This window comes from Rhamphochromis sp. 'chilingali', assembly GCF_963969265.1.
Source record: "Rhamphochromis sp. 'chilingali' genome assembly, chromosome: 14".
In the NCBI taxonomy this organism is placed as follows: domain Eukaryota; kingdom Metazoa; phylum Chordata; class Actinopteri; order Cichliformes; family Cichlidae; genus Rhamphochromis; species Rhamphochromis sp. 'chilingali'.
In genome coordinates, this window is record NC_137941.1 from 25,427,778 (window position 1) to 25,455,773 (window position 27,996).

A 27,996-nucleotide genomic window follows, 5' to 3' on the forward strand; every position below is an offset into this window, starting at 1 on the left:
AAATACTGAAAGACACATACAGACACACACACTCAGCTAATAGGTGGGAAAACACATTCTGCAGACAGCTGATAGAATCTGTGTCCAACAGTCGTCCAAGAAAGAAAAATGAAATCTATATTTCCCAGTCGAGTGAAAGCAACACTGTAACTTTAACAAAGGCTGATTTAAGTGTGCATATGTACTCTGAACCAATGATGTCTGCATGTATCTCGTAGATGGCAGGAGAACGCTTAATGTAAGAGTTACAGGGAGTTTTAGCTACTGTCATGGTAAATGGTAAATGGACTGATTCTTATATAGCGCTTTTCTACTCTCCCGGAGTACTCAAAGCACTGTATACAACATGCAATCAGATCATCAAAGTACTTTTTCCACCACCGTGTGGCCCGTTTGTTGCAACAGCAAGTAGGCATTTGTTCATTCTTATTTTCAAAGAGTTCTGCTACAGCAGCACCTTAGACAGCACACTTTGACTGTGTGATGGAGGTTAATATGTGCATTTTGCTAATTATGGAAATGTCATAACTTCTCCATCTGCCTACAGTAGCATGAATCTGCCTTTACTTTACCTATGCCATCCTAAAGGAGGATATGTCTATACACAATCAGGAACAACTTACTTTAAAATTACCCTTTTGCTCTGGATGCGGTCTTTATCCTTCAAACTTGGGTCCTCTACTTAGGAGTCCTGTACCGTATTGTTACTGCTCCTAGGACTGCGCTCTTCTGGACACAGATCTCTGATATTGTTCCTGAGATCTGTGTCCAGATGAACTACTTGCTCAGTTTGGGGTCACTGCCCTGAGTAACTCGGAGATCACTGTTGCCTTCACCTTCATATTCTCTAGTTCCTCTCAGCCCTTGGTATTTCTCAAGATTCCTGTGTTCCTAGTTCCTGATGTTGTTATCACTTGTTATACCCACTCATCTATCACTACAGCTGTCGTCCACCATTATAATTGTCCTGTTGGTATCTGGAAGTCCCACAGCATTGGTTATTCTCAACCACCCTAGAGATCATATTCCATTTTGACCTTGCTTTGATTGCTAGCATCCTAGCTCCTTTGTTAAAGGAGATTGCTGTTAGATTGAATGTAACAGCAGTGAGAGTTGACCACAGCTTCATTAATCTCTATAATGTTTTCCTTAAACATAGTTTAATGTTCTCTCGTGGTAAGCTGCTGCACACAGATACTATGAGCTATAACTTAGAGATAATTCAGCCTTTTAAAAACCCAGTTTCTTTATAAAATGAAGCCATTAGTCTGGCTGTCAGTGGACTGTGTAAGTGTCCCCGTGGTCTGACTGCTGTTTCAGCAGCTTTTCAAACTGCTTTTAGGAAGAGAAACTGCTGTGTGGCTCCCTCAGGAAAAGTGCATTATGAAACGATTCCAGTCTTTGGAGATAGCTGCTGGTTAGCTGTGCTCACATTAAGACCAAACCTGTGTGTGTGGCACTGTTGAACAAATATGCTCACACTGGAGTTGGAGCTGTTTTGGGGTTTGTTTGGAATAATAATTTAGTTGTCATTGATTAGAAATAAAAGGTTTTCTGAACAGTGGGATTATTTTTCAGCAGTGTGTTACTGACATTCTGTGAACACCGTAATCTACTCTCGGCAGTGCTTCACAGTGGTTTTAGAGCAGCTAAGTCCTTCTAAGCCCTGTGCTTTTTAACTTCTCAGGGCTTATAAAGACATCCCATGAAGCTTCCTGCTGCGCAGAAGTATTATGGGACTTTAATGAGGTCTTTTCTAGAAAGAAGCCAATCGAGCCGCAGTAATTAATTCTGTATCAAACTAGAAGCGCACCGAGAACAATAAAGAAACCTTTCCTCTGTGTCCAGCACTGATGCATGCAGTTGTGTTTGGCAACGTGACAGCCATCATCCAGAGAATGTACTCGCGCCGCTCGCTTTACCACACCCGCACCAAGGACCTGAAGGACTTCATCAGAGTCCATCGGTTGCCCAAAGCTTTGGAGCAGCGCATGCTGGAGTGTTTCCAAACTATGTGGTCGGTCAACAACGGGATCGACGTTAGTGAGGTGAGAAGCTGCTGTTTATGTTGCACTGCTTTATAGCCTGTTCTCCAGAGTGAAAGCTCAAAGATGCTCTCCACTAAACAGCTTCACTGTTCAGAGGAACCAGAGTTCAGCACTGGACGTCTTGTTGTCTGCTGGAAGTTTTATCTACACCTTGAGTTGAGAACAGGGTCCAGTGTACAGCTTGAGATGAAAGCCTGCTCTGAGAATACAATTAGGTCGAATCATTTCTTGCACAAAAACATTTCTTTGTGGTTTAGCCTCTTATACTCCACAAGAGTGGATTTTAAATCAAACTGACTGAGGTGCAGACTTTCAGCTTGAAATGAACACAACACGTTTTACATAAACTTTAGTGAGAATTGTTTAAGAATTACAACCATTTTTACGCATTGTCACTGAGAAGTTTGCCAGCTAAGCTCCCAGTTCTTACACCTAAGCGACACTTTAACACGTCGGTGGTAAAGCTGTGAGCTACAGAAACAGAATAGCATAGAGGTCACCAGTGCTTTTAGGTGTCAAATCTGGAACTTTTCTCTGACTTTAATTTTAAGATTTTCTCAATCATAAATAAATCAGGATTATTGGAAGGATCTATTTATATGTTGCAGCTTGAAAAGATTTGCCCAAGGCAAGTAAATATGCTAAAATTAAGTGCCTGATATACCACGAGCAACCCTGAGTAATGTAAAAAAAAAAAAAGAGTAGTCCTAGATTATTTCATCATGTCTTACAAGCTTCTCTGATCTTGCATGTGGTTTGAAATGCCCACTGAGTACTTTAAACTCTCTGTGAGGTTATCACATTTTTACATTTGGAGAGGCTCTTCAAGCCTGCGGCAAAGGGTTATTTTTTGTATAAAACTATATGGAAGTAAAGACCAGCTGTTCAGTGTGAACTTTCACTTCACAGCTTCTGAAAGACTTCCCAGATGAGCTGAGGGCTGATATCGCCATGCACCTGAACAAGGAGCTGCTCCAGCTGCCTCTGTTTGAGTCAGCCAGCAGGGGCTGCCTGCGTTCCCTCTCCCTCATCATCAAGACCTCCTTCTGCGCTCCAGGGGAGTTCCTCATCCGGCAGGGAGACGCCTTGCAGGCTATCTATTTCGTCTGCTCAGGTTCCATGGAGGTCCTGAAAGACAACACTGTGCTGGCTATCCTAGGTAAGTCAGAGAAACAGTAAAGTTCTCTTAAGCAGAGAACACGATGTCCTGTCAGTGTGTTCCAGGATAACAACAGTTCTCAGTCAAGTTGCCAAACTGCAAAAAAAAAAAGGATCACACGGTTACTTAATTAAACTAAAATGCAATTAGGATCTTTGTTGTTTGAAGGAAGGACACAGATCTGAGTGAGAACTACACTGGACACCCTCGGCTCTGACAGACAATTATCTTTGAAACTGAGATTTGGAGGATGTGAGATGATCTGCGGGACATCGTGCTGAATATTAAACGAAGGGGGAGAATGGTTCATTTTAGAATGTGCCGGCTGAATGTGTGCCTGTGTTAATATTAAGTGCTGCTAACGAAGTATGGACTTCAGAGGGGGAAAGAGAGATCATCTCTCAGTTCAGTGATTACAGTTAAAATAATTTCACAGTGCTGGCTCAGACCTGCAGAGCAACCTGGTCTGGAGTGTCTAATGGAAATTAAAATTGATGATGGTGAAAAAGGAGAAGGAAGGCAGGACATAAAACGGGTGTGTGTTTGTGTGTGCGTGTGTGTGTAATATTCAAACAAAGGGGAAGACGAGGCTGAAGGCGAGCTGATAAAGAGCAGCTGTTTATGCTCTGCTGCTTTAAAGAGACGTTTCCAAGCTTGATACAAGCCGAGAGAGTAATGATTTCCCACAGTGTTGATCCTGTGAGCTCGACAGAATAATCTTCTATTTACTGTGAGCAGAGATGAAACAGGTCTTACACTGTATGCACCTATAACCAAACTAATGAATGAATGGATGGATGGATGGATGGATGGATGGATGAATGAGGGTTTTTGTTGGCAGTTTGGCACTTCTGTTTTAATCTTTGTGCTGTCAGTTAATGTAATGAATCTAAGAATCAGATGAGGCTGGAGAACTTTATTCCTTACATGGCAAAATGTAGGAAAAACCTCTGCAGTGAAGGAATCTTGAGGCTCTGTAATGCAACGGAGGGAATTTTGCTGGCAAGGAAGAGAAGCTACAGTTTTCAATAGTTGGTCCAACTGTTACACACATTTATAAATCCCTTTTCTATGCAGCACACATATGCACACAACATATATGATTATGGTTCTGAACAACGACACCAAGCCAGTGTTTGTAGGCAGCATAGTGAAACTCAGTGAGGCCTACCTCGGCCAACGAGTTTGTTCTGTTTGTTACACTGCACTGCCAAAAGTATTCGCTTTTCTACCTTCACACACATATGAACTTTAATGGCATCCTATTTTTGTTCCATAGGGTTTAATGTACCATATTTTTCGGACCATAAGGCGCACCGGATTATAAGGCACATTAAACAAAACAGTCAGATAAGTCAAACTTTACTCAACTCATTCTTCTTGCTTCCTCCACTTCCTCATCTTTTCTCACTGTTGCTCTGCCATCACAGAATCTCTGTGCTGCATCACTGATATGTCACTGAAACACAGACCCGCTCACACACGTGTGTCTCCTACCTGGTCATGTTAAATCCAGAGGTGCATGACAACACCAAAGCACACGCCAGCAGCTGTGTTTCACTCTTCACACAGGTGAGAGCGGCGACCACAAAGCGGCGGTGAGGCATAAACAGAGAGGCACACATACGGTATGCATAATAATGTTGGCTGATGTCTATAACAGGTATAGTCTGTGGCCTATGATAGTGAACATTGTTGGGGTCATTAGTCAAAAAGAAAATAGTTCAGTTACTGGGTAACAGAGCGTAAGATGAATTTTCTGGCTAGAATCCCACACGCTGACACAAATCACTGGGGACAGTTTTAGTGTTTACTATGAATAGCAAAGGTGCAAACCAGCCCAAAGAGCACAGGCTCAAATGCACACTGCAGTTCTACAAGCCTCACGGCTCATCAGATGCTTTGGTTACCTGCAGAAAATCAAGCTTTTGGCTCCTTGGCCATGGGCAGCATGCACTATGGATCTGGGGTTTCTCACTACTAGACTTGAGTTGGCATCTGTCTTTGCACATACTTACACATACTGCTGATGTCAGCAGTGGATAGGTGCCGATTTCCGCTTCACATCCGTGTCTTTTTGTGCAATAAAAATAAAATGAATGATCGTGTCGACCCTCTTCTGAACTTGCAGACCTGCACATGACTTGAACACAAGTGTCTGATTTAATCTCTTTTGGTTACTGAATTCAGTACAGTAATGTGTTACTTGAGCGAGTGGGGATTGCAGTTTTTGTCGCAATTTTTTTTTTAGCCATGGAGGTTGGTGTCTGAGAGAAGCGGGTTTTCACAAGACACACAGCTCTTTTGGAAAACATGTTTCTTTCAGCCAGTTTACATGATCAACATAAGTACTTATGAGACTCCAAAATGTTTAGTGGTGATTAAATCGTTGGCAGAGCTTGAACTTTAAACAGCTTGTTTGAACGAGAGGATGAACTGAGGAGCTGCTCAGAAATTGAATTAGCGATTAGTAGGTCCCTTTTAATTTGAAACTATTACACATCCTGACAGTAGCTCAGCTCTGCTGGCGTGTTCAGGAGAGTGACTGGAGCTTCTACTCACACACTTGAGTTATTACAGTTTTTCTCAAATGCTAAAACACATTTCACAAACGTTACCACCAGGTCCCCCAATGTCCAAACACAACACCCTTCTCTAAAGCTACATAAACACAACCACACCTTCCCACTGCAAAACTCAAACTCCCACACCAAGAGAGCAGCTCGAAGCTGTCAAAACTATAAACACTATACACAGCATTACACACTACAGCAAAACAATTGAAAACACAATGCTCAATTTGTGAGAAGGTTCTTTGTTTCATAACTGCCAATGCATATTTTAGAAACTATACAGTAACGGATCGTCGTAGATCTCTGCAGAGGATTAGGCATTTAGATTTGTGAGTTTCATATGAGTAGTATAAATCTATAGAAAATCCTGCATGTACGTACACTACTGTAACACAACTCAATGCAAAAACAGAATCTATTGCACACAACAGTAATCTTGAAAACATGAACAGGGTGTGAAGTTTTTTTATTTACGTTATTCACACCACACACACACACCACAATCACTGTGCGGCATCATGTCGCTGAGCTGTTGCTCGCATCTCGTCCGTAATGATGGTACGAGGTTGTCTTGCTCTCCCTCCTGGACCTTCTCCTCTCCCATGTTGGCCTTCTCCTCTTCCTCGTTGGTCGCTCCTCTTCCTCCTCTCATTTGAACTCCTCTTCCTCATTGGCCTGCTCCTCTTCTTCCAGGGCCAGCTCTTCTCCCTCCTCTGCATCAAATTCCTCTTCCCCTGACTCTGCCTTCATCCATTGTGTTTGTTTGGAACCTTCAGCATACTGTGCACTCTGAACTTGCTTTTACATGTGGGTACAGCATTAGCAACAAGTGTCTTCAATTTTGAGTCATTGTGTGTAGTGAATGACGCCAGGTGTGTTCCCTGTGTTCAAAGATTGGTGACTGTGGCAAGCATTTTGCATCACATGGGCTTTCATTTGAGGATATGAGCAGAGTTGTTTTGCAACATGTGTTTTAGCAAGGAAAAATGTGTTTAGATTTATGAGTACAGAGGGTTGTGTTTTGTGAATTGTGTCTTCATGTGACATGTGTTTATGGTACTGGAATATGGTGGCTACATTTAGTAAATGTGTTTAGACTACTGGTCATTTGGGTTACAGGATTGGCTTTTGTGTTTTAACATTTGAGAAAAACTGTAACCTCCCACAACAGGGGAGCAGTGACATTTTCCTTGCAAGCCAGTAACACCTCCACCTCAGAGTTTAACTTCTCACAGGCACCTGAAAAGCAAAAACCCTTCAGAATCTCACCGTGATTCGTTTATGGTTCCACGATTTATGTTCGAGAGTGCAACTATCAAGGTTCCCACACATCACAGAAATCTTATAAACATTTGAAAGATTTAAAAAAATGATTTGAAGAAGCATGGCAAGTAATAGGCTATCTTGAAATAGGTATGAAGGTGCATCAAAGTTGATTAATGTTGCTGTATGAGCTGTCATGGGTGTTAGTAGCTTTCAAAATATTTTTTGTCAGATGTCTTCACTGACAGCCAAAAGCTGTAATTAGAGCGTGGTGCAGGGTGAATACTGTGGGTGTCTTGGAGCGAATTTTTTCTTACTAGCCACATGCCAGTAAGAAAACATAAGTATGAGCTTGGTATACAGTATTACCTCAGACTCTTCCAAATGAGAAATGTGGTTCGGAAATGTTCTTCAGTCCTTGCTGTTGCGGCCGGTTCTGGGTGTGCTGTGTAGGAAGGCACAAACTCTTTGCCAACAAAGTTGTGACTCTGTGGAAATTGTGAAACAGAATGCAGCAATTGGCAAATGTTTTAAACCCTATTTGTAACTGAGAGAGTGCAGAGAAAACACAACAAATGTTTTTTTGCTGCCAAAACAGTCCTGACCTATTGAGACATGGACTCCACCAGAACGTGTGCTGTTTTATCTGACTGATGGTAGCGACAGGTCCTGTAAGTCCTGTAAGCTGTGAGGGCCCTCATGGATTGTTCGTCCAACACATCCCACAGATGCTTGATTGGAGTGAGATCTAAGGAATGTGGAGGCCATGTCAGCACCTCAAACTCATAGTTATGCTCCTCCTCATTTCTGAACCAGTCTGCTACTTTGTGGCAGGGTGCATTATCCTGCTGAAAGTGGCCACAGCCATCAGGGAGTACCGTTTCTATGAAATGATGTACAGCAGCGGTCCCCAACCTTTTTTGCGGAACGGACCGGTTTAATGTCCGACAATATTTTCATGGACCGGCCTTTGAGGTGTCGCAGATAAATACAGCAAAATAAAATGATACGGCCGAGACAAAAACTGTGGTATTCTGTAAGTATCATAATAAGTTTTAACATTAATGGTGCCTCTAGATGTGCATGCTGTTAGAGTGAAGCCATAACAGGTGCTGGCTTTTTATGCTAAAAACGATTTAGGTTGGAGAGTCCAGCGTCCATGATTTTTCCAGTTGAATTTCAGATTGTGACTAGTCAGCCCACAGAGCGGTTTGGTCCTCACCTCAGTTCACTCTCCACATGTCTAAATGTAGCGCCCAGCACCCGAAGTAATTGTAAAGGATGTAACTGCAAACAAAAGAGCTGAGAAACAAAGTCACACATAAGAAAACACAAAGATGTAACCTTTCTAATACTGTTTGTGTTTGTGCACCAGTGTGTGTGCGCACATGCAGTGTGAGTGCATGTTAGTCTCTGGGGATGTGAAGGCAGAAGCCTAATATTAAACAGGGCTGAATTTGCAGACACAGTGTGGGTGGAAACCCAAATAGTCATGCTCTGCACCTTTACCACAGACATGAATATCACAACCACCAGTGTACCATTACATCCTATGTTTCCAGCTTAATACAATTCACACTTCATTTATTCTTTCATATTCCTTCATTAGGAAAGCACTGAGACTGCTTTTTTCTTTCTTTTTTACTTTAATCTTTTATTTTTTCTGGTCTGTGTGACGTGAAAGCTGCACTGGTGGACTGTTAGTTCATGTCAGTTTAGCAGCTTGCACACGTGCAGTGAGGATGCAAGATCAGACTGATAGGTATGGGCATGAGTTTCTTTAATGCCATTTGCAGTGACAGCCATTCATCCATTTATTTGCTCTTTTGAAGTGTGGAAAGAGCAGAGTCCTGCAAAGTTCACAGAACTCTTTGCACTGGTGGAGCCCATCGTGGTACAGTGTTCTTCCAGGAACTGTTCTGGACCCTGATGGACAATAAAACAGATTAATCTCAAACCCATGGCCGGTCTCACATCATCACGTGTGAAAGTGCAACTGCACACGATAAATTAGAGTCACAGCCACAGACAATTATCAGTCTTATTTTGTTCTGCAGTATGAGACTGAAAATCCTGAATCATAAACCCACACACCAATTAGCAATAATAGTGTTTCAAGACAGTGCCATACAACTTTATCAGAGCAAGAACATTTTATCCCTAAACAGGAAGCTGCCGGGAAATAACATGACTTAAAGGCAAGTTTTCAATCAACATCTCATACTTCCCTCTTCTTATTTTACCCCTCGCTCCCATCTAGCCATCTAATAAATTAGGCATCTTGGTCTAGCATGGGGGTGTGATGAAATAAAAGGTCAATGTTTTTACTGGTGTCACATACTGTTAATTCAGTTTTAAGTAATACATCGCTCCATAGTCGCTGTGATTCTGTGTGATGGTCAAAGTAAAGGTCAACTGAAGACCAAATTTTCAGGCTAACGTAAGCAGTACGAGATGAAGAACATTAGCCTCGGTGATGACCAACAGACCAGAATGACCCACTACGATGACACCAAGACTTCAGATGAAGTAAGTGGGTCACTGCACTGTTCTAGACTAGCACAGTGTCTGTATATAATTCACAGGTGTCCTCTAAAAGCATTGCATGCATGCAATCATCGAGTTAACGTTTTGAAAACAGGAGGTTACAATAGGTACAATTTTTTGCACAGTTTTCTGAATGTATTCTATAACCAGGGCAGACGAATAACAGTTCTTGGTCATTTTGACCGAGTATTTTGAGTTAGTTAGTTAGTCTTTAAAAAGATCAAGAGCAAAAGAAAAATCCTACTCAAGGCATCAAATCAACGACGTTGATAAATTGAGCTCCGTCGATAAGCCTTTGTTCCCTGCCCTCATCACTTTCACCTACACTTTTATGACGAGACAGATACATGCACTTAAATGTCACTTGCAAGTGTTTGTCTCCTGCTCAGTTTAACATTTTGCTGCGATTATGAGCCAAAGCGCTCCTTGTCGCTGCTGTCACTCTTGGTCACCCGTCATCTTTGTGACAGCGCATTTGTGCTGAACTGCAGGGGGGATGTGAGTGACGTAAAAAAGACAGCCGGAGCATAAGAAGGGCCCATCGTGCCAAATTAAGAAGCAGCACAGATTTCAGGGTGGGGGCTGCAGATGACAGTTGGATGGTGCCGAGTGCAGAGGCAGCAGGACACCGAGGTGGTTCAAGGTTCAAAGGAGGGCTGGAAGGCCGAGTCCAGTAACTGCTGTCGCTCACGTGGCGTGCGTCGAGCTCTTGCTCGCCCTACCTCTCCCCCTTCCCTCACTCTTTCTCACCCTGCCCCTCCATTTCTTCTCATGCCAGTCTGCAGCCACCCCCACATTGTGTCCCTCTCCACTTCCTCTCACAGCTCTCTTGATTCTTTCGTCTTCCACCCTCCCTCTTCTTAGTCCACCTCCGCACTCCATCACCCTTTTTAGGTCCCTGCTCGCCTCTGCCCTTCTCCGCCCCGCCTCCCTCTATTTTGCCTCTGTTCTCTCTCTGCTTGTTTTTCTCTTCAGCCCCCTCTTTCTTTTCTTTGCGTTGTGGCTGTGCAGCCTCGTTCCTTCTTTGTTTGACTTTTTCCCTTTCCCCCCCCTCCCCATATACTGTGGGGGGTCTTTGTCTGTCTAATGCCTCACAAACACATTTCCATTTTCTTTCTAACATCCAACCATCCAATCCATGCCTTCACTTAGTAATCGATGCAATCTATGCTGCTCATATACATTGTATGGTTGTATGCTAACTGTATATTGTGTAGTTATACACAGGACATGGTAATGTGACCAGCATTGTTATTTCTGACAATTTCTTCTAGTGATTTATTTACAGAGCAGCTTAGAAAAAGGTGACATCTTTGCATTGTGTCTAAAGTCAAAACTCTCCTCCTCACTAGGGTCTCAAATAAATTCTGTCCCAATTAGCCACATGCTAAAAAGCATATTTTTATAAATTAGAGGATGTTTGCTTAATTTAGGTGGTCATACACACGTGTTCACTAGTCTGCTTTCACACACATATGCACACTGGATATATATGATTATGGTTCTTAAGCACAGCACAGCACAAAGCCAAGTGTTTGTAGGCAGCATAGTGAAAGTCAGTAAGCCAACCTCAGCCAATGAGTTTGTTCTTCTTGTTACACTGTACTGCCATAACTGCCATAGCTGCAGCTATAACAGCTGTAGCTCCTCGGGGAAGGCTCTCACAAGGTTAAGGAATGCGTTCATGGGGATTTTTGACCATTCTCCCAGAATCACATGCGTGAGGTCAGACACTGGTATTGGATGAGAAAGCCTCGCTCTCAGTCTCCCCTCTAAATGATCCCAAAGGTGTAAGTCACTCATCCATGTCTTTACGGACCTTGCTTTGTGCACTGGTGTACAATCATGTTGGAACAGGAAGAGGCCATCCCCAAACTGTTCCCACAAAGTTGAGAGAATAAAGTTATTCAAAATGTCTTGGTATGCTTCTTTTCACTGAAACTCTGAGCCCAGCTCCTAATAATAATAATAATAATGGATTGGATTTATATAGCGCTTTTCAAGGCACCCAAAGCGGTTTACAATGCCACTATTCATTCACTCTCACATTCATACACTGGTGGAGGCAGCTACGGTTGTAGCCACAGCTGCCCTGGGGCAGACTGACAGAAGCGAGGCTGCCATATCGCGCCATCGGCCCCTCTGGCCAACACCAGTAGGCGGCAGAGATGGGCAGTAACGCGTTACAAGTAACGCGTTACTGTAATCTGATTACTTTTTCAAGTAACGAGTAAAGTAAGGGATTACTATTGCAAAATCGGTAATTAGATTACCGTTACTTTCCCGTAGGAACGCTGCGTTACTGCGTTACTAAAACTGTGATTTTTTGCGAGAATGTCTTACGACAGTGACGTAAGCGAGTGCGCTGTTGGTGACAACAGCTGTGTGCAGATCAACAGTGGATCACATATCGATTGTGGGAGAGAGTATGAGCGTGCAGCGTTTAAAGCGTGGAAGTACTGACCTTACTTTGAGTTTGATTCCATAAAAAGTGACAAAAACATTAGCGTCCATTAGCGAAAAAAACCCCTAAACTTCCAAGCAAGCACCGAGTGCGCTACGACGTAATCGGAAATTCACAGAGAAACTCGCGGATTCTTCAACTGACCGCGGCACACCTGCACCAGGGTAAACCTCCGCCTACCGCAGTCCTGCTTTACAGGTGAAAATAGAGCAACAGGACCGCTGAGTCTTTGACTTTATTTATTTTCTGCTGTGTTTTACTTGCATCTATTTGAAAGAGTGAGTGTAAACACAAAAAATATTTTATTTTATGTGCTGGAATGTGTAGAAAATAGGGTTAAATGTTAAACTAATTTATTCAAGTCAGAGAATGTTGCATATAATTAAATTTTTGCTTGATGCATAAAGTTAAAAGATTAAAACTGATAAAACAAGTTAAAAAAAAGAGACTTTTCCATTTGATTACATTTTGTATGATGGATTATGTAGAAAAAGTAGAATTGGGCTGACAGATCTATCGCTTTATCACCTCTTCAGGTTGTAAATCGTGTTTTTAAACAGTAACTAAGTAACTAAGTAATTAATTACTTTTGAAAATAAGTAATCAGTAAAGTAACGGGATTACTTTTTGGGGGGAGTAATCAGTAATTAGTTACTGATTACTTTTTTCAAGTAACTTGACCAACACTGGTAGGCGGTAGGGTAAAGTGTCTTGCCCAAGGACACAACGACCAGGACAGAGAGCCCGGGGATCGAAAAACAAGCACACCATATAATCCCCCTCCATCAAACTGTACACTTGGCACAATGCAGTCAGACAAGTACCGTTCTCCTGGCAACTGCCAAACCTGGACTAGGCCTAGACCTTCCAATTAGTAGATTGCTTGAATCTACTAATTCGGTCCTTGGCTGCTCTACTCCGCTAAGGCTGTACAGTATGTTTCATAAGAAACCAATTGTGTCAAGGCAGCACAGGCTACTAGTGTGCTAATATATGGTAAAGCTTACCAAAGTAAGTTACACTGTGCTGCTTTATGCAGGTGGTGTTGGTTTATATAAATTGAAGGGACCAGGGTTTGCAGGTACATTAGACATATGCAAACACATGTTCCCACGCTGCTGCTGAGATGACTTCACAGGTCCAAATCTTTAATCTTCTGTCTTTGATGATGTGCTGCTCAGAACGTCAGTGTGTGAAGCTTAATGGCTCATGATGTTCTCTCAGGTGTTGACAGCTAGTGAGAATAGGCTGCCTCTAAACAGCTGCTTCAAAGACAGGTATCTGTGCATCACTCACTTTGTCATCCCCCTCCCCAGGTAAAGGAGATCTAATTGGCTCAGACTCCCTGACGAAGGAACAAGTGATCAAAACCAACGCTAATGTCAAGGCCCTTACTTACTGTGACCTGCAGTATATCAGCCTCAAGGGTCTCCGAGAGGTTCTCCGACTTTACCCTGAGTATGCCCAGAAGTTCATCAGCGAGATACAACATGACCTGACTTACAATCTACGAGAGGGCCACGGGGCTGATGTGAGTACCTGTAGTAGATTCATGATGGACTTACTGTTTATGCGCGTTTGTCAGTGAACTTGTGAATGTTTTTGTTAGTCTACTGCACATTTAAAAATAAGTACACTTGAGCTGAATTTGAATTTCAAATGGAGTAGAGTTCACCTCTGTGGTCATTAAACAGCTGCAAATACTGACCAGAAATGATCTATAAAAGACCCACAATCTAAAAGCACATACTTCTTTATTTGTGTAAAGATCTAAGATTATATATGGATATCTATGAAAATTAAAATAATTATACTTTTGACCTAATTTATGACCTTGTAACACCTTCACTGATAGTTTTACTAGTAACTTACTAGTTTTAAGTCTTGTTCAATACATCATATAGTTCATTTAGTAAATTATGAAACAGGATATTCTTTACACCTTATGACCTTTCAATCTACAAGCTGTTACAAGTCATTCTCAGTCCGATTTATTATGGACTGTATATAAGATAAATGTTTACATCCATCAGTGGTGGCTGTAGCTCAGGAGGTCAAGCCGGTCATCTACTAATCGGAAGGTTGGTAGTTTGATCCGTGGCTCCTCTAGTCTGCATGCCATAGTAGGCCAAGATACTGACGTGTTTATCGCATCATAACCAACTTCTTCCAGAGTGTGCCTTTTGTTCCATCCCCCTTCCCTTCACCCCCAACTGGTCATGGCAGATGGCTGCCTCATCCTTGGCTTGGTTCTGCTCGATGGCTTCCTGTTAAAAGGGAGTTTTTCCTTCCCGTTATCACCAAGTGCTTGCTCAAAAGATTTCTCTGTATTATCGTGGGGTCTCTACTTTACAACATAACCCATCTTGAGGTGACTGTTGTTGTGACTTGGTGCTGTATAAAAAAATTAAATTAAATTTGAATTAATCAGAGTATGAATGTGTGTGAATATTAGGTAGAAAGCACTTGCTTGTGTGAATGAGACATGCAGTAGAAAGTGCTTTAAGTGCTCAGGTAGAGTAGAATAGTGTCTGTGTGTGTGTGTACTGTGACCTGGTTATGTAGTGCTATATCTATACAACCAATCTAGTTACCATTTACCAAAATGTTCCTGTAAGAAAGGCAGATGCACGTGCAGATGGCATAAGGCTAGTCTGTGAATAGTGCACATTCATAGATTTAAATAGGAACAGTTGTAATTAAACAGCCCACCAGATTAGTCACAACATTAAATGTGCAGACCGACAGTCCAATGAGGAACATTTATGAGTAACCTGAGGAGATAATCACCTTAACCAGGGTCACATGAATGATTAGAACAGAACAGAAATATCCTTTATTGTCCCTCATTGGGGAAATTCACGTATTCCAAGTGAGCAGGTGTACATATAAGGTATACATGAGCATTCTACCACCACTACTTTAAAATACCCAGATGTGTGCACACACACTCTGACAACCCCAGCCATGAAAGGCATTTTCCCTGCTTCCATCAACACACACACTGCGTTTGGCTGGTGCTGCAGCAGCAGCGGATGGAGGAAAAAAAGTGTAGGGACAAAAATAGCTTAGTGTTGCTGTTTGAAGTTGTCCTGTTACTAAAAATAGAGCAGGAGGGGAGCACGGGCTCTCCCTGACTGGCTGTCCCCCCACAGCTGCTGCTAAGATTGGATCCTGCTTAATATAAATAGCTCTGCCAGCTGAGTAAAAGAAAGGGAGGAGGAGGAGAAAGAAAGATGAAGGGGGGGATTTGGTTAGCTTGTTTTCTCTTCTGCTCTTACTCTCTGCTACTCTACTGCAGTGCAGTTTGCTTCTCCAGGGATCAACACACTTACTGCAGAGTGTGAACATGTTGGTGTGTGACTAGAGGATGTATTATTCTAGATGCACAATCTGCTGTGCATATCTTAGTTCTGGGTTACAGATGTCCATCCTGGTTATTAGTGTGAAAAAAAAAACATTCTAGTATGTGCAGCCAAGGAGGGGAATTTGCATAGGTACCCAAGACAAAACTGGTGAAAAATGGAAGATAAAGCCTGCAGACATTCAGCAGCCTCTTCCTCACTTAAGTAGTATTTCAATCTACAAACTTATATGATGAATGACGGTGTTCAAAAATCAAAGACGTGCTGGGGGGATGAAGAAAGGGTTTATGAAGCAAGAAAGATGAGAAAGAGTCTCCATTGCATAAATGATAGTTCACTGCTGATTCACTGGTTGCAGACTAACTGTCATGACCCCCCAGAGCCTTGGGCGAAAAAATGCGATGTGCATGACCAGCCAGAGCACAGCACGCACAGAACTGTGCTGCTGAAAAGACATATTGGAACAAGTTTTTAACTCTATGGCCATTCTCACAGGGGACAAACTTGCTTATCCTTGCCCTTGAGAGCACATATGAGTTACTATACATGCATCAGCTTCCATGCTTCCAAATCTCTGCCCCCAGCCCCGAACCAGCCGCACACATGATGCAAACTCCCCCACACTCTCGCACACAGTTGAGCAAGAGGATGGCGGCACGCGGCAAGCGCACACTTATCACGCCCCCGCATCGCAGAGCAGCTCCTTGGTGTGCTCCGGAGCTGGGAGCTAAGAATAGAACAGGAAAGCTAAAAATAAATTACAGTGGCACGGGTATGGAAGGGGGGAGCTGGCTGAGTGGAGGGCACTGGGGACAGAGGAGGGGAAAAAGGGAGGATGCTGAGCAGGCAGGGAAGGAGGGGAGGAGGGGAGAGTGCAGAGGGGAAAGGGAAAGCACAGGGGTGTTGGCTCAAATACATTCATAACTCACTGCACCAGGCGTTGTGTGCTAGAGCATGGGTGATGTCATTATTTTGAAGCCTGTACAGGTGAAACTGCTGGTTTAATAAACTAGCAGCGCTGCTACGCTCATTCTGACCTTGAGTGAAGAGCCACTGTTTGACACAAGTAACTGAAATTTGTATATTTTTACAAAATTATTGATTTTTTGGGGTGGCTAGAGTAAACATGCTTCTGGGAGCTAGAGCTCTCCTACAAGTCAGTCCTACTTATCTCACAAACTACCACAACACACTCTCAGTTGTTTGTGTAGCCTGTGATTCAATACATTTTGAACTAGTCTTTGTGTTTTTTCCACTTAAATTTCATTCCCTTGAATTTCTCCAGCCCTGCACCAACGCTGATCACAGCCTAAATTGTTCACTTCATAAGCAGGGACAAAGCTGATGGGAAACTGGGGAGGCTTGGGACTGTAACTGTCAGAGGAGTGAGTGTGAGTGTGTGTGTGTGTGTGTGTGTGTGTGTGTGTGTGTGTGTGTGTGTGTGTGTGTGTGTGTGTGTGTGTGTGTGTGTGTGTGTGATGAGGGGTGGGAAAAGTGAGATGCAGCGATCTGTATTAAATGTAGCATGACAGACTCCTTTTTGGAGTCTGGCAAAGACAAAGAGACAAACAGATTCTCAAAAACAAAAATGAGAAATAATTGGCATTCAGCCGTTCACCATAAGCCTCTGCACATCTCTTTCAGATTGTTCCCTCACATGTCTGCATCTGACACAATCACTCAAGGGTGACTGTGGCACACAGTGTGAAGTCCTCATTAAAAGCTGCTTGTGATGTCAGCAATCAAGAATTTAAACCCATCTCAATACTACTAAAGCGAGAACCTTAAAAGCAAATCTGAAATATGCCTTTTGTGCACCTTTATTTGGAATAAAAAGAAAGCCACCCATACATCAAATGGTGAATGGCCTGGTTCGTATAATAGTGCCGTTCTATAATATGTGTCATTCACACAAGCCCTTTTTCTACTTAAGAGCTTTCTTTTTATTTAACATTCACACTTCAACGGATGCATTAGAGTGCAAATCTAGGTTCTCTACCTTGACCAAGGTTACTGTGGCATGCAGACTAGGCCAGCCAGGAATCAAACCAACCACCTTCCAATAAGTAAATGACCTCCTGAGCTACAGCCACCTCTGAGTGAAACAGACTATCAAGCAAAAAGCCAGAAAAAAACATAACCATTATATACATTATAAACAATCAATTGATTTGCATGTCATTGAATGAAATAAATATATGATGCCCAAACAAAACATGACTTAGTACTTGATGAGAAACCTTTGTTAGCAAGCACAGCAGTCAGACGTTTCTTGTAGTTGGGATTTTGGCACACTTTACAGAAGCTCCTGGCTGCTGACTGTTCCTGACTGCCTTTACATCATTAACAAGCTCCTCCTGTGTAGCTTTGGGCTGATCCACCACCTTCCTCGTGTTCATCATCATGAGGCAAGATCTTACATAGATCTCCAGATTGAGGGCGATTGATGGTCATTTTATATTTCTTCCATGTCCGAATAATCATACCAAAGGTGTCACCTTAGTTCTTTGAAGGTTCTTTGGTCTTGCCCATGGTGGTTTAGAAGTTGGAATGGAAGAAAAAGATTGTTTGAACAGGTGTGCTTTATACACATAATGAGTCGAGATCAGGTGTGAGTATCTGTAGTTGACTGATGGAGTGTAATCTGTATGCCAAATAGGCACACAGCCAATCTGTGTGAGCCAGCCATCAAATACAACTCCGTTAATAACGTTTATGTAATGTTGTTCACATTAAACATGCGCAAAGTTTCATATATATTGAGGGCAGTGTGTGTACAGGTAAACATGATGTAAGGAGGTGACATGGCTCTCAAAGAATCTTGAATTAAAAGAGAAGGTTATCCTGCTCAGAAAAGCCAATCAACAGTCAAAATGGAAATTAGCCAGTGCCGCACTGATACAGCCGAGGTTCCCAACCGTTTTTTGAAAACTGTAATCTTATGAAGCGTTGTGTATCCAGGATCCAGAAAGTGACCACTGAATTTAAACTTACAGCTATAAAAATAACAAACTAACCACCAGAATCTGATCAGAGACGCTGGTCAAGTTGGTGATTTGCTTCGAGAGTCGCTTCTTAAAAGCACACATCTTCTCACTGAGCATAAAGCTCGGGCTTCAGGCTACTCTGGATTTGAATTATGGTAATAAGCGCAGATATCCCTGATGTTGGGTACACATAGACCTGTCTGTGAGCCCAACAGCCCCACCCACCTTCTTTTAAAAACATTTTCTTTCTTTTTTGTGAAGAAATCAAAGGAAGGTGGCTTAAAAATGGAGGAAAGGCTTGTTGCAGACAGGAGGAACTGAGAGGCTGCACAAGAGGCCATGTATAAGAAATCAGGGTTAGCTTGAACTGTGAATGCAAAGCTATTCCAGATTAAAGTTTAAGAGTGTGTGTACAGGTCGCAACGTATACTAGAGGAATAAATAGCAGGCATCTAATAAGACCTGCAGAGCACGTCCTGCATTCAGTTACCTCTGGAAGAGAAGGAGCTCAAAAGTCTTCAAAAGAAAGAATATGCTGCTAATCAAACAATACCCTGAATGTTAAAAACATATTTACAGATTTACAGAACTTGTGTTTGCCTGCCATCCACTGGTTCAAGCTTGTAACTGCCTTTACAATCATTGTAAAGGCAGTTACTAATGCTATGGTGATAAAAGAAATCCAGCAGGTGTGCGGGCTGATCCCGCTCATCCCATTTTAGTATCCAAGCTCCTCCTCTCTTTCTTTCAGGTGGATTGGGAGAGCAACGGTGGCTTGGTGAAGAAGCTGCCGTCCATCCGCGAGGATGAGGAGGGTGATGAGGAGCAGAGCTCCGTGTCCCGAGCTCCTCGCTCCCCGCTGCATCTCAGCAGGGGCCTCAGCTCGCCCCTGCGCTCCCCTCTCCTGCCGCCTCGGCCTTTCCGTGCTCCCTCCGACCACTCGCGCCCTTCCACCCTGCAGATACCAGTTGTGAGCTTGAGTGGTGCACCACCTGAACTCAGCCCCAGGTAAAACACACAGACACACATAGTGTGAAACTGAAGATTGATTCAAAACATCATAGTCAGAGAAGAGCAATTGAGGAAAGTGCCGCAGTATAGGTGTCTGGCTGCCATGGCAACCACTAGATTACAGTGCTGGTGAATCACATGGGGCTCGGCTACTGTTGGAAGGCATGTAGGTTCTCACACACTGCAATGCACTAATGTGCATGCATGCAGAGCAAACATGCCTATGTGTATGCAGAGATGTCTCACGACCTCACTGTGTGCAGTGTTGTGTGATGCAAAGCTGCTGATGAAGGACTTTTTCCATGTTTGTGTTAAAAGATCCAAACAGTACTAACGGAGCTTTCAGCCCTTTTAGCTTCACCTGATTACATTCCTCTTACATGCTCTCTCTCTCATGTGTAATCTCTGCACAGATTTGTGGACGGCATTGAAACAGAGAACAATTCCACCACAACACAGAAGTTTGAGTTCAGCCCCAGCCTGTCACCTGCCCCTCCGCCCTCACCGTACGCAGGTAGCACACCTACAGCCGCACACATTGGAGTACTTTTTCAGAACAGTACATTTTATCCGGAGGCCTAATCCTTCTGCATGTGTGTTGCCCGTAGGGATCCGTGAGCACTCTGAGATCAAGCAGAGTGTGTCTAAACTGACTGAGGAGGTGAGTGCTGACTTGACACTGATGATAATTGCATGTGTTCACTTCTGCCCCGGGGGTCTAATGTTTTCCTCAGCAGCAGAGGTTTGATTTTTCTGTTAGTCAGCTGGATGTTTCGCAAACGACACGAGCAGGTCATGGCTGGAAAAACATACAAATAAAATCCTGACGTTACGAATGCTGGCCCAAAGTGTCTAATGATATTTTAAAAATTATATTTAAAAGAGTTAGTAGTTTATTTCATTACTACCTGTAATTTATTGCAGATTACTTGTATTTGTTTAATTGTTTACTAAATGTTTGAGGTGTGAAATAAACCTCAATGGAGCAAAATATGGGTGTGTGTGGTTGGAGGATGTGTTTGTGCGTGCATGTGCGCGCGTGGAGAGGGGGGGGGTGAACATTTTTCTTGTAAAACAAAGGGGGGCCCAGCAAAAAAAGTTTGGGAACCACTGCTCTATGTGATAAATCACCAGATTAACAATTTTCTGCAGAATTCATCTTTTACCTTATTTGTAACAGTGTTGCATTTTGCAGTTATAATATGTTCTTTATAGATTTTTATACACTAATTTATCACAAAGAAGGTCTGGCTGTGTTGAACTTCATACATAGTATACTTCTCTGGGCTCTTACAATGCTGAGTTTTTTGTTTCATAACTTCAACTATGATAACAAACTCTCGCTCACTGGCAGGTTTTAATCAACAAACCCTGAGTCTCTCTCTAAAGTTTCCCCTCTTGCTCCACCTGAACCATTCATGAAGTTAGTTAGACATTTGTTTGCTTTGTTTTGTACTTAAAATGCACAATTTTTATTATCCAGTTGTTAAATATAAGGACAAGACAGAGACCATGATTACATCACAGATTTATTATCAGCTCAGAATAAAATCTCCATCTTTGTAACTCTTTGACTGTGTTGACAGGAATGCATTTGTCAGACTGTCAGCCAGCTTCTCTGGAACGTTTACTGTATATTACTATAGCAGCCACCATTTAAATCAAACAAGCGTCACACACATAACACACTGATCATGTGGTCCACCTGCACTGAATCATTTGGCGTGTTGTAATCAGTCCCTGATGGAAAAATGTCAGTCTCTAAAACAGACTCTAAAACTGAACTAAATGTATGATAAAGGGACTTTTAAAATGTAACCTGCATGATGAATGTTATGTAGTACCTAATTATGTTTTATGCAAACAAGGATTAAAGGATTGTTTGATATTTTTCAACCATGGTGCTGAATTGTCATACCGAATTTGCATGAACTGTTCTTCTGGTTTTCCAGCGTTAATACGATCTCTCTCTTCACCTCACAGATGAACGGTCTGTCTAAACAAGTTTCCAAGCTCAGTCAGGAGCTGCAGGAAATGACACGCCTGCTCAAGCCCCTCCTCCAAATGGCACCACAGCCAGTCCTGATGACCATGATGCCAAATTTAACATCACCTCCCAGTAGTGCCAGCCAGCTGTCATCAAGCCCTTGCCCCGGGGCGCCACCCCCTTCCACAGTTTTTTCCCACCAGAGACCTGACACTCATTCCCTGTTAGACAGCAGAGACACAGAGAGTGCAGATTTGCCAGGATGCCTTCTCCCAACTCCTCACTCACCAAAAAGGCCTAATTCAACTCCTTCAGCATTAGCAGAGCCCAAGCCCCCAGGGGCCAATAGCCAAGGGTCTGCTGACTCCAACCATCAGTCGCCAGAGGAAGGATTTCCAGAGGGGCGCGTGGACTCCCGAAGACTCCGTGCCTCCTCCAGTAACGGGATATTTTTCCCCTCGCTGCAGGACCAACCTCCTCTGGCCTCTCGCACCCCTTCACCTTCACTCTCCTTCTCCATGTCTCTCTCTTCCTCATCATCTTTTTCCCCATGCCAAGGACCTCACCTCTCCCGACCTGGCAGTTGTGCCAGCAGAGGCCCGCTCATCCCACCTGCCTCTCAGGACACTCACCCTCCCCTGTCCTCTCACTTTTCAGCTCCACCATCGCTCACATCCTCCCCTGGAAGTCATCGGCTGAGGCCTTCCCCTTCCGTGCCAGTCGTGTCCCCTAACACCTCTGTCCATCCCTCCAGTCTTTCTCTGCCCTTGTCTTTGGAAGCTGCAAACGCAAGGAGAAGAGATAACCAGACTCCATCTTGGTGCAACTCACAGCGACACTACCGAGGGGCAAGACCCGTTTCTCACCCCCAGGAGCTGGAGATGCAGGAGCGGGGACGACACCTGGAAGAGGAGAAGTCCTCCTCAGAGCACATCAGTTTCATTGATGAAGAGGAGCCAGCATTATGAACGGCCTGTGCAAAAGATGTCATTCAAGTAGCAGGAAAGATGTAGGACAAGAGTTTAAAGAGGTCAGAGCAAGTGCAAGGTAAAGACAACAAACACAGGGAACAGAAAGCTGGTCCATTTCACACAGAAAGACATTTGTCAGGCAGGAGATGCCAGACGGACAGACAGGTAAACACAAAATACAGTGTGAAGGAATGCTTTCCTCTACAGATCAACCACAGAATTACAATAGCACAAACAGTCTTATAGCATCAATGATCCAGTAGCATGAGTCAAACACTGCAGAGCCAGAGCACATCTATTTATCTCTCCACCCTGATGAAGCTCTATCGCTTTTTAATCCTAGTAGGTCTCCTCTTCAAAGGGCAGGCACAAACACATGCATCTCGGCAGGAAACGCGTCTTTACCCAAACTAGATAATCCAAGCCAACTGCACTGGGACTAAGAATGTAAGCCCTTCAGTGGTCTCAGTCACCTCACCTGGAAGGTTCCTTTGCTTCATCAATGGGATTATTTTTTGGGGGAATGCAGTTATCTGCCCCTGGACTGGTTAAAAAAATACAGCTTTTTATCGAATAACCTCAGACTAAATGGTTCTACAAAGTGTTTTTTACAATGTTTCTTATTGCCCCCTTTCACACACACACACACACACACACACACACACACACACTAATGACAGCAGAACTGTCATTAGTGTGGCGCCCGCACTGCATTTGGGAACAACTTGGGGATTCAGTGTCTTCACCAAGAAAACCTGGTGATTTGTTTGCAGCCTGTTTTATCACCTAAGCCACAGGTGAGCCAAGAATCGATTACATGCCCATTACACACATTCACAAAGAAGATGTTGAGCTTGGTTTTAACTCAGGAATGCAAACTTGTCACATCCTGTAAAAAAACAAAACAAAAAAACTGACATTCTGAATCCACAGACAGTATAAAAGATCGATGCAGCCACTGTGACCTTATCCCCAGGTTTGTGAAGTCTTGCTTTGAAGCCTTGAGATGAGTCGTCATCTCGGCTTTTGGGAACTGAACTTAACAAGCAAGTGGCAGTTCTGACTGTGAAACCACGTGCTCACTGACTTGTCAAGCTAGCCCAGGGAATCCTATTGACTCTTAGAATGACCACAATTTCTAAAAAGTTCTTTATAGAATTATTACTTTTATACAATTTATATAAAAGTATTAATGTAGAGTCTTTACCTTACAATACAGAGGGCCTTGAGGTTCACAGAGTTCAAGCATGATTATCATTTTCTGACACTAGCACCAAAAGTCTGCGCAACCACAGCTATCGCCCCATGGTGGCCATTAGAAAGAATGCAGGTTTAGGTTTTCTTCTGCGTTAGCGTCATTTCTCATACCGTCCACGTCTGAATTCAGAATAGATCTATTGCGTGATTCGTGTAGATCCAAAGAAGGTGGTTGGTGTTTGCCTTCAAGGTTTTCTGCCAGAAAGATTGTACCTTACTCCAAACCCTTCGATCAGGAACTAACTGAATCAAAGAAGGATTCTGCAAGTCACATCCTTTTTCGTTCATAGAAAGATCCAGAGGATCATTTTTTTTTCATATAATAATAATAGATTACTATGTAGTCAAAGTACTACTGTATACTGTGTCCATAAAGACTAAATACAAACCAGAATGTAAGTGTTAAAATTAACAACCTAACCACTGCTTGTTAACGCAAATATCTAGTCAACCAATCACATGGCAGCAACTCGATGCATTTAGACATGCAGACCTGCTGAATTTCAGACTATTTCAGAAACTGTTGATCCACTGGGACTTCCCCACGTTTACAGAGAATGGCAAGAAAGAGACGACTGCGTGAAAAACTGTTCTCGATGCAAGAGTTCACAGAAGAATGGCCAGACTGCTTCAATCTGATAGAATCAATCTGCACAATACATGAAACCGTGAAGCAGGTGCAGAAGATTACTCCTGTCAGCCAAGAACAGGAAACTGATTCTATAATTCCCAAAAGCTCACCAAAATTGGATAGCAGAAGATTAAAAAAAGTTGCCTGGTCTCTTGTCTAACAGTAAAACTTGACAATGGCTGAATAATGTTTCTTCTGTTGGCTGCTGAAGAGAAGAGGTCTTCCAGAACACTTTAAGTATAGTTATTTAACTGAAATGGACCGATATTGCTGATGTAGCTAAATGCAACATTAACAGTTGCCTCTATATGGACAAAATGAAAATCAGTTCTATTAAAATCGCCCACAACACAAGGGATGCATGCACTGGAAAAATAGACTACTAGTTTGGATAAACATAATGTGGTTTAGGAGGGGTAACCATTCAAAAGATAGCTAGTTTAAGGGAGGGAGGGGGTCTAAAGCAGATTGTGTCAGACAATTATCAACTGACCTCCACCAGTATAAGATAAACCAGTCTCATTCTACATTATAAATCATCCTGTGCTACTCTAATAGAATCCAAGAACTTTATTACAGATACTATCTGGTTGCATTTCAGAATAAAATAAGCGGAGAGCTTTGCACTGCTGGTTAAGCAGATTGAGGCCGGTGTAGGAACTCTGAGAACTTTGAAAAGACAGATTCGTGGACAAAGGTGTAGGGAAAAGTTAACATCAAACATTCCCCGTGTCACTGCTCATCAGCATCATGATGCTGTTGACAAGCAGCCTATCAGCTCATATCTCAAGCAGGCTACTTTCATTCTAGGGTGTGGACATCCTTACATCAACTATAATCAACCTAATCTTAAAGTTAGCAGTCATAATGTTCATCTTTTGGGGAAGGGGCTGTCTTTCTGGGGAATTCTTGTCACATTGTTTCACTCTCGATGAGTTTGCATCCACATTTTCTTTCCAGATCAAAAGAATTTGAGCACAGTTCCGATCGGTCACTTTGGAAAAGTGTAGGCGAGTGTTTGGATTGTATGCCAAAGAGAGAAGACAGATTTGTGGACAAAGTGTAGGGAAAAGCTAATATCAAACACTACCCCTGTATCACTGTTCATCATTATGATGACTGTTGACAACCAGCCTATCAGATTGTATATCGAACTCCCACATCACCCCTGAGCTTTAGCCATTAGCCATTCGTGCCTTCTCCATACAGACATTGATTTCCCTAAAGTTCTTCACCTGTCGATTACAGGCAAACATCTGGATCGAAATTTACACAGAAAGCCATCATCTATGGGGAACACTTGCACCTTTATCTAAAACGTATTGTATTTATTTATTTAATACGGCTGTGTATGTATTTATTTTTGCTGAAAAAGCGGCGAGGAAATATTCTGCATGTCTGGACGATGTAACAAAAACAGACTGTGGAGGAAGGTTTGCTTTCTAAACGTCTGACTGGATCCTTTCCAGAGCGAGTGAGCGAAACCTTCCCCGAGTTCATATGTAGCACACACATTCTTCATCTCTTATTCCTCCAATGACTTCATGTTGGTACGTGAAAGCAGCCAAACCCTAAAACTGCAACATCCAGGCTGCATCAAGCTGGAGGTCTCAGGACTTTTTTTTTTTTTTTGGCTTTGTGAGGTGCTTTAGGACCATGTTACTTGTATATATATGAACAGTCAGATTTCTGGCTTTTATTTTCTTTAATGGGAGCAAGGGAGGTGGTGACTAACTGGACTCTTTACACTTTCACAAAGATTTACTAAGCAAGAACTGGTGGCTGGGGAGGGTGCCTAAAAGGTTTTAATTCAATGCATGTCAAAACTTCTTATTTTCTTTTTTGCATGAGAAATGTGCCTGCTTTGAACTATCCAGAGCAGAGGGCTCATGGGAGTAGAAACCAGCCTGCACAATTGAAGGCTGTTTGCTTACAAATGTATTTTATTAAAGACTGCTGTTACATTAAAAAAAAAACATTAACAAGGATTACATACTGTATAACAATAAAGAAGTGTTGTTTTGTAAGCTCTCCGTCTCTTGTGTTTCTCTTGGGAACTAATATTCACGTAACTGAGGTAAGTGGCTATTCTCTAAGAAGTAAACTGTAAATAATATTTTTTAAGCCACTTTCCGAGTATATTGTGATTCAGTTGCCTCAAAAACCCGTCCCTATTTTTTTTCCTTTTTGATAAATTAGGTATTTATGTTTTATTAAACAAAATATTTATTCAAGTAAAGCCATCAAATATGGTTCTGTTATGATGTCAGCATTAAAATAAAATAAAAAAACAAAAAAAAACATGTGCCCCTTGGGCTGAAAGTGTCAGCCACTGTAAGTGTAAAAGTGGGCTTCTCACTGAAAACCAACAGGGGCTCCATGCAGGACTCCAATCTTTGTGCCTCAGGTAATCATCCAGTTTTCATTTGAAGTGGCCCCATTTGTTTCTGACACCCACTGAACTAAGAACAAGAACACTTCTGGCCGTTCTCCTCACTGCATGCTTACATTTTGAGGTTGCTTGTGCTAAAAGCTTCCCAATTGCTCAAAATCCCTAAAAATAAATTTATGGTTCTTCTACTCTTTAACAACCCAAATTTGCCCACAGACTAATGGCTAATATGGCAAATAGCTTAAAGTATTATAATGTGTGCACGTGGGTAAAAGGCCACATCCAACTAGGCTTGTATTTATTATTTATGCTTTATTAGGCTTCATAACACCTGTGGCGTTGTCAGTGACCAGGTTAGGTTTTTCTTTTTGCTGCATGCTAAATCGGTACATTTTCAAATGAAGTATCACACACCTTGGAATTACAGTTATTCTGTTAAAAGCTTGAGTGTCTCAAACAGATGAAGGTTCAAACTGGCACCTTGCGTTTTCTTTGGCGTAGAATGCTACCAGTGCCTACATGTTTCAATTATTTTATGCAGAAAATGAAGCGTTGACTTGCTGTGTAGTGACTCCAGAGTTTAAACTTTGCAAATGTCAGTTCTTTGGATAACACAGTTAAGCCCAAACAGAACAGTGTTACTGGAAGGTTTAAAAGGTAAAACTGACAACCTTACAGGATGTGTTTTATACAAATTACATGGCAACTAATGGTAATTTTTATACACATACAAGTGCAAATATAAAACTACAAAGGAAACTTTACTAACAGATTGCATTTTTGTGTACTTGACAGCTGTCTGTACCACTGATTTGCATTAATAGGTGTAACATATAATTGTAGGAATCAAATTAAATGAATCATTACCTGAACCGAGAAGAACAGAAAACTGATGGATTAGTGTTTTACACATTAAATAAAGCTCATAGAACATGCCTCATTAACCCATGTATATGTGCACTTTTCTATGCTTTTGCTACCAAAGTGCTTTCTATCAAACATTCATTTGGATTCATTGGAGAGCAACTCCGGTTTAGCATCTTGCCCAGTGATATTTGGCATGCAGAGTGGAGCGGCCAGTGATTGAACCACCTATGATCAGCAGACGCCCGGCTCTACAGACACCTCATCTGTGAGTTGACGAGTTTTGGAAGCAGCAAATACGGCAATTTCAAAGGATACTGTTCTTAAAGTTTGGAGTTTGCAAACCTAAGCTGTGCTGCCATGTTCTTCATGGAGTGAAGAGGCTTTCTCCTTTCCAAACCAGCCGTAGCTGTTCTTTTGGGTGGGGGGGTGGGGGGTTGTATTTAATATGGATGTGGAGTCTGAGACCTTGGCTTG

The 27,996-nt window shown here is 42.5% G+C and overlaps 1 protein-coding gene across 2 annotated transcripts in view; it reads left to right on the forward strand.

The window, feature by feature from the left end:
- Window positions 1-27,980, forward strand: part of kcnh3 (potassium voltage-gated channel, subfamily H (eag-related), member 3) — a 203,680-nt gene extending 175,700 nt beyond the window's left edge. For both annotated transcript variants that reach the window (XM_080903067.1, XM_080903068.1), the window contains 7 exons: window positions 1,849-2,048; window positions 2,958-3,207; window positions 13,371-13,585; window positions 19,158-19,414; window positions 19,831-19,931; window positions 20,026-20,078; window positions 21,401-27,980. In XM_080903067.1, coding sequence (XP_080759193.1) covers window positions 1,849-2,048; window positions 2,958-3,207; window positions 13,371-13,585; window positions 19,158-19,414; window positions 19,831-19,931; window positions 20,026-20,078; window positions 21,401-22,372 — 2,048 coding nt within the window. In that variant the 3' untranslated portion in view covers window positions 22,373-27,980. The remainder of the gene's footprint in view (window positions 1-1,848; window positions 2,049-2,957; window positions 3,208-13,370; window positions 13,586-19,157; window positions 19,415-19,830; window positions 19,932-20,025; window positions 20,079-21,400) is intronic.
- Window positions 27,981-27,996: the final 16 nt, after the last annotated feature.